General features: G+C 31.0%; 1 protein-coding gene across 1 annotated transcript; it reads left to right on the top strand.

The window, feature by feature from the left end:
- The first annotated feature begins 8,534 nt into the window (after positions 1-8,534).
- LOC131855115 (uncharacterized) lies at positions 8,535-12,131 on the top strand. The gene is made up of 7 exons (XM_059206350.1): positions 8,535-8,811; positions 9,442-9,670; positions 10,385-10,464; positions 10,540-10,679; positions 11,172-11,279; positions 11,463-11,552; positions 11,962-12,131. The coding sequence occupies exons 1-7, from the start codon at positions 8,586-8,588 to the stop codon at positions 12,052-12,054; spliced, it is 966 nt and encodes a 321-aa protein (XP_059062333.1). The 5' UTR covers positions 8,535-8,585; the 3' UTR covers positions 12,055-12,131.
- The last annotated feature ends 6,532 nt before the right edge of the window (positions 12,132-18,663 follow it).

The following is an 18,663-nucleotide window of genomic DNA, read 5'->3' as shown; positions in this document are numbered from 1 at the left end:
TAAAAAACAACCTCGCTATGTGGATGTGCTGAGATCATTTTTCATTAATAAATATTTGGGCCTCGAACAAAGGAACTCAAACATCTCTTACAGTAGCTCCGAATATAAAAAATTGTGACTGTAGTAAAAAAATCCTAAATTTCCGTAGTCAAAAATATGTCACAAAATTGTGGGAAATATACAACTGAAAAGTGGCTGAAAATATACAACCAAAGACCTAAAATCTTGATAAAGTTGGCATCTCTGCCAAATGTTTAACTACTGTACGTCGTTCGTCTGCAAAGTTTGCAGTCAGGTGAAGTCAGATCAGTCAGATTATCAGCGGGTTTTTAATTTTCTGGCCGAACATACAACTATTATTGTAAAATATGTCTTTTAAATCAAAAACTTCTTAATATTCCAATTTTAACTACAACAGTGTTACGTAACATTATTTTAAATTAGGGTAATAGTTGAAAAAAGAACAGTACTACTAAAGAAATTAGGTATGATGTTTTTATGATGAGTTGTATAAGACAGGAAGGAAATATAGGAAATAAAAAAAAATCTATATACAAACTTAGAAGAATAGTTACGGTTGGAATTTGTAGTAATTATAGTAATCACATAGTTCAAATAAAATCGCTTTGACTTTCATTTTTTTATTGTTATATGATAGTTATCTAGTATATATTGTATACAATATTAGGATTAGTATGTGTATTCGTTATTAGTGTTCCTTACTTCTAGACGCATTTATCTGGATTACAGATATTTTATATAGAATTAAAGTTTGGTAGTTTTAGACAGTTATACAAATATATTTATTACATAATTAATTTGAAAATATTAGATGACATGGAATACTAATAACGGGTTTATAATTGAACGTTTCCTTCATGGATTCTTCCAGAAGGATGTTCAAACTAGAAAATGCATTTATTATATTAAGATTTTAGTGTAAGTAACAAAATATGGATGTTATGTATGTTATGGTTTTTCTTATAGATCCATATGAATTTGTTTAGGCAATATGATAAGAAAGCTGTGAACATATTAATTATGTTTATGTGTTCATTTTTAACGGTTATGTTACCGAACTATAGATATAAATATTAACATATTTACAAAATATCAAGTATTACGAGGAAATAAGCTGCACAGTTGCATACCTAATTTTACCATTCAAATAATAATCATCAATTCAATCAAAATAAATACCAATATGGTGAATGTCTTATATATGACCCCAAATAAATGGGATAAGAAAGAAGCAGATGATGATGATGATGATGATGGTGAATGTCTTAAATTCGCATGTTTCAAATAGTCAAAGATTGATCCGTGCAGTGGTACCGGTATTTACTTACATGAGGAACATCTAATATGAAAATAAGTACTATTTTCGTATTAGGTATCATAAAAAAACAATATATGAATCGTTCTTTACAGTTTTAGAATCAAATGTAGGTTGCCACTGTGCAGTTCGCCTCCATGCACCAACGTTAGTTGCATTGGTATAAATCCAATGGCTACTTGTGCCTTTGTACATTCGAAAATTGAGTGAATTTGAATTATAATGTAAGCACTAGTTACATTAAACAAAGACAAAATTAAACATTCTCAAACTAAAACATGGAGTGTAACTTTTGATGATGCTTTTAATTTTGTAAATGTAATCTTTCAATATTATGATTTTATTGTTATTTTTCATTAAAGTGTATCAAAGTTCAAGTAAAAAGTAAGCGTATCAAAGTTCTATAATGCCCGCGAGCCAGGCACAGATCCTGATTCCAAATTTTTTTCGCCTCAAAATGCCTTGTGATGATGAAGCCTAGTTAATTTCAGCTGGGGTACCAACAGTGGGTTGAGGAGCAGCGCCCTTACAAACTTGTAAATTTTATTTCCTTATAAATAAACCTTATGTGTTTATACTTTTAAAATCAATTTCAGTTCTTGCTTAGGAAATACGTGGCTGACACGTACTAGACTTTATAATTAACAACTACCTTAATCATTTTAGAAATTTTCGACCTATGAAGAAATGATTTAAGAAATTAGGTTCTGGCGCGAGAGACTATATGTATGTTATAGCTATACAAGGCTAAATAATGTTTGTTATTTAACGGCATATAGAACGTTCATTATGTACTGTTTAAAATGATACTATATATTTATCTTCTATATATGATACAGAGTGTGCATATTTGTTGTATCTTGTATTGACATTTCAGCAAAAAAAAGAGGAATAAGAGTAATTATAACTATATTAGGTGGTAGCCGTATGGTACAATCTAGTTTAGCACCCAGAAGAATAGCAATGACTATATAAAGAGAAAGCGCAAAATTCTTTTAAATGTTGTTCAGGGCGTTAAATTCTCGTTTTCTGAATTTAGTCCGAAAATGATTAGTCAAGATGCAGTTGATCCCAAAACGCTTTAGCTTAGCTTTATGCTTAGAATATATATTTATTAAACGTTTAGATTTAAGTATCTGTTTACCGGACGGCCGAAGGTGCTCCTAACACCGCGTTTACCACTAAGTTCACCACCCCATAATACCACCGACATAAATAATCATGATTGCCATGTGTCAAACATGTAAAATTTTTGTATATGTGAAATTATCACCACAATTGCTTCTACCAAAATAGATACATGTCGTCAGCACAACATACAACACGACATGTTTTTTGTGTAAACGCGGAGTAAGTTTACGCACTGACCGTCATTACAAATTATTATATCCATTGTTATAATTATTAAAAATATATTGTTTATTACTCGCAATAACATATATGATAGCGATAATATATATAATCGCAAAATCGTAAAAAATAATTCTACTATGTAGATTCCTAATAATTCAGTAAAAAATGTATTTTTGGAGCATTTCTGAGGAACGGTTCACGGTAAACAGTTTATAATAATTAATAAAAGAGATATAATATATTGAGTAAAGTTATCTTTACTGTGGCAGCAATAGCGACGATTGTCGTTGGTTTTTAAAGGTATTGAAACAACAATTTGGTGTCCCAAACTCGATACCGGACTAGGATCGCGGGACACAAAACGTTAGAAGTAGATATTGTTAGGACATCAGTAGTGTGTGTTTGGAGAGCATATGAACGGAATATAAGCGATCTATGACTGCTGCGTCTATGGGAGAAGGAATGCGTATAGAAAGTGCAAGCACGCCCGCGGGATGGATTTGTAGTATTATAAAAATTATATTTGTGAAAGTCATCAATGTGGTGACAAACGCAACTGATTAGAGGTCATCTCTTATGATGTTTGTTGCTGGAAATCTATAACAACCTGCCGACTGGTACTGGTGGTTGGCATTAAATAAAATAGGTATACCTATAAAATTAAAATAAATTGACATTTATAATTATTAGTCCCAATATAGTGTACACCATAAGTCTGAATATACACACTTGTTTAGATCCTATGTAAATATTTTTATGTTATTAAAACTATTATTAAATCTAATATACTATATAAAGATTAACTTTTGGATTAGAATGCTTATAAAGCATGATCCGCAGCTATAGATATTATGCTGACGTTCTTACCCGCATTCGAATATACATATATATACCTAATTTTCAACCTTCAAAATATATACTCGTATGATCAAATAAATTGAGTATATTAGATAGTGATGCAACATTTGTAACATATGAGTGCTAATTTTTGTGTAGTTTTTGTGGGCCTAATGTACATATTTGTGTCATGTTTAGTCACTGCATTTATAACATATCCCCCTGCACTGTATCATATAACATATATGTATTTTTTTATTATTATCCGTTAAAATAGTCTTATATTTGCAAAAGAAACAAACACATTCCTTAATTATAATTTTTCATATGCCATTAATTTTATATAAAATTGTAGCAAAACTAGTAGAAATCAAAACCCAAAGATTCTTCTAGAACTACCGAAGTTTGTCGATATTAACACCAAATATGTTTAATTGAATTGACAAAAAAAATTAAAGCTGACATTGTTGTCTCACTTCCTCTGTGTGAAAAATATACTTCATACTTTACTTCGCCCACATAATACTAAACTGCATTAATTATTTGTTTCAAATTTGAAGTCTCATGTTTGTGTACGCTATTTATCAAATCTCGCTATTTATTAATTCTTATTATACTACAATTTCTTATATAATAAAAATAATCAAGTATTGTTTACGTAAATTCTAAATTATATTTTTAATATTATAATTATATTTAAAAATATATACTAACTAATAATGTACATGTACTGGGATGAATATATTCATTTGTTTTCATTATAAATTATTTTTGGTTTGACAACATTAATCATTTTTAGTCTAATCTAAAATATTATTAAGTCATTCCATAAATATCCCTTTGTAAAATTATAATCATTTTACCAATTTTTTTTTATTGGATAAACTACAATAATTTTTTTTAAAGTATTAACTCTGATATCATTAACGGAATACCATGTCAAATTTGATATATTACGATACATGTGCATATTGCACATTCACAACGTTCTAGAAAATTTCGTTGCAAACATTGCAAGGGTTGTGCGTTGTGTGGCGTAGAACTGAGTGTGTTGTACACATAGATACAGTAATGGCATCTGTTCGATATTTTTTATTATAGATAATAGGAAGGCGTGTCATTAATGTGATTTCAGAATCTCTAAATTAATTATAGACATTTGTATATTACATATAAGAAGTGACCTATATCGGTAGACAAATATATTATAGGTTAATTGGAAATAATTTAATCCTTGCAACGGGTGACCCGTGGCTTTCAGTTATTCAGGCCGAGCATTTTCCATTAGTCTGCGGGAATTGCACAAATCAATCGGTCTAGGTATTTTTTAATGATGGTCGATCGATATTAGATATTGAAATCCGTACATTCCCCGCTGTCATTGTCCACATAGTTTCATCTCGCGTGCCCATTGAATGAGCTAAATTACTCTTATACTTTAAACATCTTAATATATAATATAATATTGAGTTTTAAGCTATAAATTTGGATTGCGTTAAATACAAGAGTATATATTTTTATTTGAATATTTTTAAATATTCCATTAGCTGGTGTAGTGCTGTTTGTTCTGTAACAAATTATATTTATATAAATAAGTTTGCCTAATGCAATATTATGCATTAAAACCATGTTTTGAAATTAGTCACGGGACTAATATTTTTTTTAACATTATTATGTACCAATAATAATGAATAAATTGATAATAAAGTGGTATGTATTAAAGTACAAGGGGTCTTTTGCCCATTATGTGATTAGTATTTGTTAGTATATTTATGTCAGGTCCTGTTCACATAGTACCGATACAGTTAGCTTCATATAGATCCTAGCGTTAGGATGGTCTAAAATATTAGGGGACCCAAATTAGATGTAATTTTATTAATTAAATAAATGTACGCAGTCGAATGACGGTATTATTGGACGAAGTCATTTTATCAATAATGTCTTAGCATTTCCATACTATATTCCAATATCAAATACATAAACCTTCTAAGGAATTTGTATACGACTTCTGAGTGAAGTGTTCAAGATTTGTTGATAGCTAATTGTAATCTAATAACTTTATTAGCTAAGATGTTATTGAGACTTTCCTACTTATCCATCAGCCCGTCCCCCCAATATCTTTATGAAGCCCACTGTAGCAAGTAACCATTACTTTTGTTAACTTCTCAACAAATCGTTCAGTACATGAACGAAAGTGTATATCCTAATAATAGTCAACAGAGACCGGACCTACTCATAACAATCCCATCCCGAATAAAGCAATAGCATTCATGAAACCGAAAAAATATCCATAAGAAATAGAGTAATATTTTTGAAATCTCATGTTAAATCGATTATAATAAGTTAAGAAACGTTCGAAAACAATTAGGTTTAGGATTGTAAACTGTACTTTGTGCATTGCAACTTGTGTATCACATTGTCTATGATTCAAATAATTGTAATACCTGCGTGCGTTTGGCACTACTTGTAATTCTAGTTTAATAGTATCCATTTCGTAATAGGTTAATGTGTCAATGACTTAAACGGTCTACACGCGGCACTAAAATGAGGGGTAATATTTGATTTAGGTGTGGGTAAAATCAGCTCGAAATTAGGGCCGTGGGTCCGCATTATGAGAAATCAGGACTAATTTCAGGACACAATATGTCGGTTGACTGAATTTAAGAAGCGTTCCAGAGCTCTGTCTACAGTTCCGATATTGCCTTTAATTTTAGTGTATTATGAAGACCGTGTTAATGTATTGCCTTTTTATTGTAAATGTCTACGCGAAACGCCCTCCGTTGTACTCTATGATACTTCACTAAATGTCTAAAAATTTATTATCTATGTGAAATATATAAACTAGATGTGCCCATACCTAAGAGTAAAATTATGTGTACCAAGGCCCACGTCCGTTTGTAGAATGGTATGTGCAGTCAACTTCATATAAATATGATAATATACGATAAATCGTAACTTCACGGTTATATTATATCATACGAGACAATAATTCACAGTTATATATATACACCAATAGGATAAACATATTATTATTACAATCCAAAGTTATTAATATTTTCGCAAAACATATTTAAATTTTTAATAGAGGAATAAATGAGGCGAATAAGTTGACTTGTTAGTTATTTACAAATATTTTTGATAATTAAGATAAGGTATTGTTGACCGCTCTAACATATTTATGAAGCCGACTGTACCTACTGAATAAGTAGTGGCCCTATATACCTAATAGGAACTAAAGTATTTAAAAAATGTATCGCCATAGATAAAAAGGTATTTAATACTTTATTCTATGATCTTCTGAATATTAAAAATGTACCTTTACTTACTAAAGTAGTTAATTATTTTGCCAATAAATTAATATTCATTATGATGTATCTATGTATTGTATTGACATCAGTCATTTTAAGTATTGAGCTGTTTAATAAATTGATTGGAATTATGAATTCTTTTAATACCTTTTCGTTACTCTAATTTACAAAGTAGGTACATGTTGTACATCAATAATATGTACTTTGTAAACTAAAATAAAGTACTTCCGTCCATGAATTAGGTTTCATTAGGGTTTCGTAGCCCTAATTGTATTTAATGGTTCGACGTTTACGTAATAGATTCCCCCCACGTAGGTACTAATACGGTTTTTGTTTAATTAAAAACCGTACTAGTACCTACTTAGGGGGTACTTTTTTACTTACATCAACAGCCTACAAATTGTAGTAAAATTACAAGGTAAAGATACAAGCGCAGTAATTAAATTCTTCATATTCATTCTATATACATATATACTCGTACAAGTAAGTATATAAACGTATTGTACGGAAGCGGCTAACACAAAGGAAAATTGTATACTCCACTTTAAGTACAACCTACAACTATACACTTCTGCAGGTACCTAATAAGCGTGCACCGCAAGCTGAATGGGGTTACATATTCGGTGCACCACTAATTGTTTACCTTCCCTTTGAAGTCCTAAGGCGTTTGATTTTATTTAAAATATTAGCCAATGCAATTAACATAATTTTTTGCGTCAGGGGAAAATTAATAATGTCGATTAATGAACCTATTGCTAACAATGTACCACGTCAGGTTTACCTCCACGTGGTTCAAACTGGAAACCATCGTGATAAGTACCTGGTGAAGTTGTCACAATAGGCTAACTGACCTGGCCGGTGCACCATTCCATTATTATCAATTAAAAAAAGTCTACGTCACGTCACCTGTGTCGAAGATCGAAGACGAGACTTCTAAAGATATACTTGCCTATAAGAAAAAAAAGTGGTGACAATTAAAAAATTAGCAGAATTTGGTAAAAAATTATATCTAGGGAGATATACATGGAGATAATTTTATACCAATGCACGTACAACTAAAAAAATATAAATTTTGTAAATTCTACTAAACTTTTAACTTTTAGCCTTTCAGGTCTATAGTTCCAAAACATTGACATTTTTTAGGTTCCCCTGTATTGCATTATATATATTTTTTCATATTATTATTAATATTATAAAAACAAAAGTTTGTGAGTATGGATGGATGTTTGTTACTCTTTCACGCTAAAACTACTGAACGGATTTTTAAGAAACTTTACAGTAATATAGCTTATACATACATCAGAATAACATATAACCTAGGCAATAAATTTCACGCAAACGAAACCGGCGGCCACAGCTAGTAGATATATAATGTAGACACATCATAATAACTCACTCTAAGTATCTCGAGGACAATTATCACTTTCCTGGAGGCACGTCAGCTTGTCTATTATTAAGGATGTAAAATATATAATTATTATTGAATAATATTTACATGTAGGGATATACTATTTTTATATATTTAGGTTTAGTACCTATTTATTCCTTTTGTTACGTATCTATTATTCTAGATGGTATGATCTTACACTTACAAAACTAGATCTTATTATATTTATTTTGTCTTTGACTAAATGTCATAGAAAAACTGTGATTAGAGGATGAAAGTCATACGGGTAATAGCTATACTGCTACGTAGTACAACTAAGTTCTGAGAACAAGACGAATATTTATATAAAAAAAAATATTTCGTAATGGGTTTTTTACATGCATCATGCGTTATTTTATTAATTTATATGTCTGTTACAAATCCCAAAAAACCTGACAAGATAGATTCACAATCATCATTAAATCCTGTAGAAGTTTTAAATCTAATAATAGAAGAACAGCTGAGAATGTGTATGACAACAATGAAATCACGTAAAGAAACTAAATTTGATAGACATGTGTTAGATACTGAAGAAATGGACATAACTACAAGTAGGTATGATACATGACATAACTTGAGTACTCTATATATATTGGTAGTGTATTGAAAAAACAGGGCGAGCACGATAGATCTATTTAAGTCGCAGTGATACCCGTCTTAATATATGATAACTGCCTAAAACCCTCAGTAAAAATATAAACACAGTAGGTAGTGTAGCCACAAATATATGTACCAATAGTAGTAGTTTTTAGAGATATGTATCTATATGATTTATTTATTATGAATAAGCCTCGAAGTCTATCACATAAACCAAACTGGCGTCTGAATTATCTTAGCTAATAAATCCACAATAACTAAAGAATAGTAACCCATATGTTTTCTGTTTATATATATATATATATATATATGTACCTATATATGTGTGTGTGTGTACAGCGTGTGTTTAATCTGTAGGTTTAATGTATAAATATGCATGTGTCTATTTAAAAATCATCATCTGTATTTTTTGTAATTACTACGTAATATATAGGTAAGTACACCAGTAAAGAATGATAGGAAGTCACATAATATTAATTAAAATGTTGACATTTGTTTTTTTTGCGCATTGCATACCAGCACCAAATATGCTTAAGACACCACCGCTTCAATTACTTATAAACATAAGTGCACAACATTTGCAGCAAAAGACTGTCAGAAGGAAGACACTTTGAAAGCGCGTAAAATTTGGAGCCGTTGGAGTAAATGGAGTGATTGCTCAGTTACGTGTGGAGACGGGACCATATCTCGAAATCGAGTCTGCGTGGCCGGGCGCTGCGCCCCTGGAGAACACGAAGAGCAACGCCGCACGTGTACTCGAGCCCCTTGCGCCTTACGGGAGAATAATACTGTCGATTTTCACGATTTCGAACAATAATTATTGCTTTTTTAATACCATATTTAACTTACCTATCTAACCATCTCTTTTATATATGTAAATAAGTAGCTAATATTATTTCCCAAAAAAACGTTAAATGTTTTAATTTCTCGATACATTCGCTTTTACCATAAATGCGTTTTAAAGAGAAATTGTGAGTATATTTCAAATGCTGAACATTGTCGTATTAGTTGTTTGAAAATTGAAAGTTATTATCCTTCTCACTTATTTGAAAACAGGTGTGTACATATAGCAAAAACATTGTCTATTTATTTTGATCTTCTTATACAACATTTAGGTTGCAGTTGAAATAATATTGTTTTGTCCTACCACTGAGTAAATAATTACAAATTTAAATTTTAAGCAATCGGGTTTATATTTAGTCAATAAACTGTAGTTAAGTATCAGTATATTTCAAATAAAGAGAACCGCATCATAATCGGTTTGTTTAGGAGTTATGCTACAGACAGACATGTTAAATTTCCATCGAGGGTTATCTACCAGCGCACTTCAACTTGAGCAATTAAAATGATCGTACAAATGTTCAGTTCCTAAGAATTGACTTCAATGAACATTAACATTTACAACGACTTATTGTACGACATAAAGGTAAACATACTTTTTCATTGAAATCTTGTTTGTATCATTTACATAAATGGTAGATTACTTCCTCGAGACACAACGTGAAGAACGACATACGATTGATATAGTCTAAAAATGGAAATTATGAAAGTTGCAATATTTGCTATAATCACAGATGTGTATTATTTTTGTATTGCTGAAAGTGATTGTATGGTTAATTGATATAAAGCAATTTTCAGATTGTAAATATGGATAATATGAAGTCGTTCTATTGTATTTACAGCGACAAAGGAATCGGTAAATTCTGAGACTAGTGGTCAATCTTTTCCTGACTATGAGAAAACCTTCCCGGTAAATGGATCAGGACCAGAGACTGATACAAATGTTTCAAATACTTTATGGAAGTACCAACCACTTTCTCAAGTAAGTAGGTATTTAGTTTTTGCTGTACCTATGAGTTATTTGAAGACTGATTTCTACATAATATATTTGGTTTTTAAAACCAATTATAATAATTCTAAACAGATATCTAATTAAAACGAATTATAAATGCAATACTGTAAGTAACTACTGTTCACTTATAAATACGTTATAATTTGTACCAAGTAGTATAATAATAATCCAGGACAATTCACACAGCGTTATCTAGTCCCAAGCTAAATAGTTTATGGGTACTAAACGACTGACAGAAATACTTAGATACAAATTCTTTTGTAAATACCTACATAAATAATAATATATATAAAAAACACCCAGACAGATGCAAACAATCATACTAATAAATACTACAAACAATGCAAAACCACACCTTTCCGTCAGGTGTGGTTTCCGAAAGCGGTGTGCTATAAACAGCCAAAACGAAGACGAATAAAATATATGTATGTGCTTGAATCTTGTAACGGTAACTTGTTTCAGGAACAACAGCGAGTCCACAATTTTAGTGCAAATTCTGTAAAAATACCACCGCGCTTAACACGCCTAGCGAAAGCACTCTCTATTGATTTCAGTCCATTTTTTCATAAGGTAATTATTTAATATATATACAAAGTAACCAAAAAATATAATACCTAAAAATTATATTACATAATCCACAATGATTGTCCGCTTATTTATTTATTAGTTTCAAGGGAAAGCTATTAATAGAAGTTCTAATAAAAATATTAGAAATAATGAGTAAATTTTAGCTTGTTTTTTTTTCTTTATTAGGGTTATTTTGAGCCATTCGAAACTAGAACGAAACCGGTAACATTGGTGGCGTTGAGGAAAAATGGCTTCGTCTCACGAAAGAGCGTTAAGGTGAGTGTACCAGAGAATTGTTTAATAAAAAAATAACAACTGCTACCTACCTATTCTTGAGTATACATAGATACATATATTGGCCCACAAATAAAGTCGTCTGATTGTGATATTTCTGTTTTATCTGTTGACTGCCGCCAAGCAGCTTGCTGTGTTACCTGTCTCTCGGTTGAAGAAAAGTGTGAGATGTAATTGTTGTTCTGTATATGTATTTCTATATCTTCTGGAATGGCAACATCGAAGGGTTTCTCCGACGACGAGGGTTTCTACTATTTCTTACATGACGACGAGGGATTCCATTGAATAGAGATGTTAGATTAGTTGTGATTCCTGAGCACATTCTCCTGAGCATATTTCTGGCACATAACAAAGAGAACACAACAGTATTAATTGTCTTGTTTATGTGTAGGTAATCAACAGTAAATCATCAGAAGCTGCTGAACTCCAGTCTCCTTACAATGACGTAAGTGCTTTTTGGTTTGATAAACCCGGACATTCTTAAACTTCGAAAAATACTGCTCGCATATTTCCTTTTTTTATTAAATATATTGTCTGCTTACTTGTAAAAACAAATAAATGTATTTGATATCAATGAGATTATTATTTGAAAGTGTGAACACCCTTTTCATAAATAGGTTGAGTGATTTATAAATAAATTTAAAGATTTAATACTTGTGACGAGTCTACCGAGCAGACCTGTAGAAAAACTGCATTGAAATTAAATAATATCTTTTTATTAAATTCAAACCTAAAGAACGGAGAGTTAAATTAATTTTTCAATGGCTCGTGATTCTGTGAGGAGTCATTCTGATTGATTCGTAACTACGTGGATGCAGCAGCCCCGTTCATCCCTTGGGGTAAAGAAGACAGGACATATAATTCATCTCGCATAGAGACTGAGACGTACTTAATTTCACACTACACGGCAGGTTGCACAATTTTGTTTAAAATTGAGTGAGTTTGAGTTGAGATTTGACGATTAATTAAAATTCAGTGATCGTATATCTCCCCAGCATCTTTGTATGGTGGTGGCTCAAATCCAAAACTATCTACGTATTTTCTAACGAATTTTCTTCACAACAAAGTAGGTATATGAATTTTGGCAACGAAAGCAGCTTGAAGAATATACCTGAAATAGCGTATCAGTCTGAAATTAAATGTTATAAAAACTTTTTATTTCATTTAGTGTATTAACATTTAAGCTTGTTGTAACAAATGAGCAAGTTGATAGTTAATAGCATCTTGTCAAAATCCTCTAAGAAATAAAATATCTTAAACCGTATTAAACGATAGAAAATATTGCATTGAATCTCTGTTATTCTAGATATTTGACAAACGTTTGATCATGCTTATTTAACTGTTTTTATCCCGTAATCAGCTTTCTATATTCTTAGATAAATAATGTAGGTAATTATTAGTATCTAACTTCTATATATTTATATTTTTTAATTTAATTGAATGGATTATAATGGAATGTTGTACACGCTAGCGCTAGTTTGAGTATGCGGGCTATATTTTATTTATTGTTGTATATACGTATCTATTGATTTATATATAATATATATACATATATATATATATATATATATATATATATATATATATATATATAATCTAACGAACGAAGATACATAAATTCAATCAAAACCACGTACGTTGGAACATTTTGCTTTTAATAAATTTCCATCTCATGCTTCCCGTCTGGTAGACGCATTTACAATATTTATTCGATTGAACGACTTGATGCGTAATCGTTCGTTCATCAAGAAATAAAATATTGCCAGCGTGAAAAATATGAATCGAGTTACATATATTTCTATTTATATTATTAAACGCTTATATTTCGTTTTAGTTGTAATTTGTACAGTTAACAGGCGTCTATTCAGATGAAGACCTGAAAGAATTTAAGCACTATTATTGGTACAAATATTTAAATAAAGTATTTATTACTGTTTCTGTTTTATTATTGAGTTATTAATAATTATGTACATGAAATGTTACCTACCTGTAAAAATTACTGCAATGGTATCTGGTAGGGTATTAGTAGTAGGGTATAAGTCCACATTGGGTACTAGAAATCGTTTACAAAGCATAACTTCCTTGGCGGCTGAAGTAGGTAGACAGAAGAATGTAGATGACTGTTAACAAAGTGTAACTTGTTGAATTTGTTGTGAAGATAAATTGTATCACGAAGCCAACTTTATAAAAATAACGTACACATGTCCTCACTTTGCACAGACTCGTGTCGTAAAGAATATACGATCATATATTTTAATAATAAGTAGTAGTAGTTCATCCTTACAGTCACAGCTGAAATGTTTCACTCCCTGAGTGATACTCCACACTGAGCTATAGCCATTTTTATTGCGCTCCACGTAGGTTACAACGTTATACAAGTTTATTCATTTATACTTTTGAACTCTTTTCTAATGTATATCACTTGTAACTGAACTTTTATGTGTGTACTGAGAATACAAATAAAAATCTTATCTAAAATAAGTATAAAAATATAATAAGTACGCTAGGCCAGGCTCAGAGGATACGAAATCACTAACAGAAGTGAGATCTCTGTCCGTGGAATCACTCATATTAGTATCTGGTATCGCTATTGTTGGGAATGGTCGCTTTATAATTACATATTGAATCAAAGAACCCCGATTAATTATAAAACTGTCAAACGAATAATAATTGTCTAGAGTATTTCATTCTTTCAATAATTTAAATAGCAATCAAGGTTGTGGTCCCTCTGATGAGAATCGGTATCCGTCGCCTATATATGAACAGTACCACAGACATCATGTTAACATGTGATGTAAGTGATACAACCGAAACAAAGCAAGTTGTTTGGTGTATGATAAGCGAAGTGGTCCACGCAGAGAACTTTTTACAGTCTACCTCTTTATGTGGTTTTACAGACTACAGAAGTCAATTACAATTCATGTTACTACTATAATAAGTTAATTATTAAAATAACTACGAAGCTTGTATTTTAGAAATCTGTCACGTTTCAGATTATTTCAAAAGGAACTTTACCCAGAATATTATGATTATAGTTTGTATATGAGAAAGATAACCTGTATACCTACAGTTTATTACACAAAAAAAATCGGATTTCTTGTTTACCACGTATACGATAAATTACGGCCTATCCATAAATGACGTCACAGGAATTTCGCAATTCATTGAGACTTCTCCCTTTCCAGTGCGACAGTTCATACATATATTGCAATAATACACCTGGAAATTATTAAATAAAATAGTCCATATTTACAGGTATTACGAAATGTTACATTTAACTTTAATATGGTTCATTTAAAAATAATGCTACAAAATATCACAGAACCGAGAAGTAAGTTCCTCAAGCGTCATCGCGTACATACATATTCAAGAAAAATATGTCCATTACATTGTTCTTTTGTTGTGACTTCCTAAATATATATTTAAGATAAGAGAAAGGAATATTAGAACAAAGTATGAACTAAGTATTATTTCACCATTTTGTTAAAGTTTAGAATAGAATAGAAAATCATTTATTCAAATAAACTTACATTTGAAGCACTTTTGAATAGTCATTACATTTTTTAATTTACCGCTCGTTCGGAAAGCTGTCTCATCACAAGAACGAGCAAGAAACTTGCGTGTTGCTCTTTTAAATAATTTTATTATTATTTTACATTTTTAAGTTTAAGTGTGTGAATACAAACCACCAATTAGCACTAATTGTATTAAATACTCAAATAGAAAAAATATTGAATATATAACCAACTGGTTAAACAATTAATAAGAGGAAATCAGTCATAATGATTAGAGCAGACCAGTCCCTACAAGCAGCACCCGTTCACGAGTATGACGGATTAGCCAGCCATCACTGCGCTCGACCATATTTTAGGAAGCCCAATGACCCGGCCCACCACGCCGCCACAAGTCTGGACATTTTAGTGAGCATGACTACTCAAAACACTAGACTACGTCAAAGCTACTTACAATTGCCATCTGATAGTTATAGTATTCACATTTTACATAAGAATGCATGCGGCAATCAATACAAAAACCGCTACGCTTTCATATTTTTAAAATCAATTAAATCAAGAAAGCAATGAGAAAATTAAATTATAACGTTGTATGCTAATAAACTAATTATTTACTTGATATGTTGTCATCTATGAATTCGTCTATCCTGTAATAGGCTTTTTTACATAAAAATTGTTTAATATAAGATTTGAATTGCCTCTCTGTCAGATTTAATGCAGATTCTGGCAGTTTATTATAAAATCTTACGCAATTACCATAGAATGAGTTACTAATTTTGTGCAGACGGCATTTAGGTAAAATTAGCTTATTTATATTGCGTAAGTTTCTACTTGTACAGTCTTTGAGTTTTTTAAAACTCTCTAAGTTCTTCCGGGCATACATGATATTTTCATAAATGTATTGTGAAGTAACGGTGAGGATATTTGATTCTTTAAAGCACTGACGTAATGACTCTCTTGAACCCATACCATAAATAGAACGTATGGCTCTCTTTTGTAAAATAAATATAGTATTTATATCGGCTGCTTTACCCCACAGCAGTATGCCATAAGACATTATGCTATGGAAATAACTAAAATATACAAGTTTAGCCGTCGCCACGTCTGTTAATTGCCTAATTCTTCTAATTGCATATGCAGCAGAACTGAGTCTACTGGCCAATTTTGAAATATGGGGCATTGTAATTTCGAGTCCACTATTATACCTAAAAAAACTGTATCATTAACAAAATTTACTATTTCGTCATTAAGCACTAACTGTGTATTTATTAGTCTTACATTAGGAAGTGTAAATTTTATACACTTTGTTTTGCTGGAATTTAATAATAGGTTATTACATGTGAACCAATTTAATATTGCAGACATAGCACAATTTACATCGTCTAATTGATTTCTTTGACGTCCAATTTTAAACACTAGCGAAGTATCATCCGCAAACAGCACTATATCTGCAATTTTCTCTACCATAAAGGGAAGGTCATTTATGTAGATTAAAAAGAGAAACGGGCCTAAGATTGACCCTTGTGGAACGCCCATCTTAATATTAGCTCCCTTAGATTTTACACCGTCAATATCTACAGTTTGGACCCTATCCTCTAAATAAGTTTTCATTAATTTTAGATCATTATCTCTTATACCATAATGTTCGTGCTTGTACAAAAGCGTTTTATGATCCACGCAATCAAATGCCTTTGATAGGTCACAAAAAACTCCGAGTGCATCCTGTGACTTCTCCCAAGATTCGAAAATATGTGTTATTAGCGCTACACCTGCGTCAGTGGTAGACTTGCCGGCGGTGAAACCATATTGCTGACTGTGAAGCAGTCCGTTAACCCTGAAGTGTTGTAACATTTGATTTAACATTATCTTTTCAAACACCTTACTTAGAACTGGAAAATAGTTATAGGTCTATAGTTTCCTGGCTCAAATTTATCTCCTGATTTAAATAGTGGGATTAATTTGCTAAATTTCATGAATTGTGGAAAAACGCCATTATCAATACATTTATTAAAAATAGTGGCTAGATATGGAGCACTAATATCTATGAAAGAACTAAATAAAGTTAAAAGTTTAATTTAGGTACTACTAGGGAGACCTAATACTATTATTTATATACTGGCGATAAGTTAGGATTTGATTATTATGAGGAATATGGCGGATATACAACACAGACAGATGATTTGGGTATAAATTAATATATCCAAAAAACAATAAAAACCTGAGTACTAAAATATGATGCCTTAAAAATTATGAAACAAGATATATCATCTATCATCTCATTTGAAATTTGTTAATTGAACCCGGAGGCTTTTACCGACGTAGACTAAAAATTTTAGTACCTCAATCTCATTTATTTCAGCAGCCAAGCTGTTAATTTTGAAAGTTGTTTACATATACATGACATCTTAGTCTATTAAGTATAGACTTTTTAAAAAATATCTTATTGTAATGGTCACTAATTTTAGCCGCCAAGCAGTTTGCTTTGTTCAGTTTGCATTGAAACATGTGTAAGTATAGGCAAGAAATTACAGGATATTGGCATGATAATGACATCTTAGTCGGTAACATGATGTATGATGATCACTTCAGTCTGTTTCTATCTAATTATTGAACAGGTTTGTCTTATTTATTATAAATGGAATGCATAAGAAGCTCTTTGCCCGCTGTATACTGCACTTCAGACATATACATACACAATAAGTGGTCAATATACTGATTATTTCCAATATATGAAGATCATATCAATCTTCGTCAATCAAGTGATGCAGTTTAAAGATCGTCATGAGACAACATTAAAGCAGTATTTTTGTTTCTTTTTTTATTACAAAGACATCTGCCATAAATGGGAATATTGCGTCAGAGTCGTTTATATCATCAACCACTTCAATTAAATAAATAATTCCAAATACTGTTGTACTTGTTACAACAAAGATTGACTTACCACAAATCAAGCCATCTGCTCTCCGTATTGAACTATAATACAAATGAAATGTATGCTAATAGCACAGGTAACATAATATCACGTATCGATATTTTTGATAACATAAATGTAACCAATTCATATTCAAAAGTTAGACTCGGGCGTGAATTGAAGTCAAATAACCTACTGAGGTATATTTGGTATATGCGAAATCTGAACATGGCAAGTATAACGTTAACCAACCGATAATAGTTACAGACATGAATTTATAGAACCAGTGATTACTTTGGTATACAATAAATAATATTACACGCATGCAAAGGATCCTTACTTTTTTATCTGTGAATCTCAATATATAATATACTTCCAAGCCACCACCTAGGCACTATCGGGTGTAAGCATTTGTTATTGTCGTATCTTGTATCGTAGGTACAGTTCATATTAAAAATAAAGGCCAACATGTTATTAATGGTTGATAACCTTGTTCATATTTCATTTATTAAATGTAAAATTTATCTACCCATATTTATTGCAGAAATAATATAATCGTATATCAAGGCGGAAATCAGCCAAATATAGTGAATAAGCATTGTGAAAAATGTTGTCAATTTAAAGGTGTCAAATATTATATTTAACACCTTCAAATGGTGCGATTACGTGA

This window comes from Achroia grisella, unplaced genomic scaffold, assembly GCF_030625045.1.
Source record: "Achroia grisella isolate CSIRO2021 unplaced genomic scaffold, CSIRO_AGI_Agris_v1 utg1304, whole genome shotgun sequence".
Classification (NCBI taxonomy): domain Eukaryota; kingdom Metazoa; phylum Arthropoda; class Insecta; order Lepidoptera; family Pyralidae; genus Achroia; species Achroia grisella.
This window is presented reverse-complemented; position numbering and strand designations above follow the sequence as displayed.

What these genes read in the sequence shown, in the direction of transcription:
- LOC131855115 (XM_059206350.1), top strand. Translation starts at nt 8,586, where the DNA reads ATGGGTTTTTTACATGCATCATGCGTTATTTTATTAATTTATATGTCT. An exon ending in AGAAATGGACATAACTACAA is followed by an intron (nt 8,812 to 9,441) that starts GTAGGTATGATA and finishes CAACATTTGCAG; the next exon opens with CAAAAGACTGTCAGAAGGAA. An exon ending in TTGTATTGCTGAAAGTGATT is followed by an intron (nt 10,465 to 10,539) that starts GTATGGTTAATT and finishes TTGTATTTACAG; the next exon opens with CGACAAAGGAATCGGTAAAT.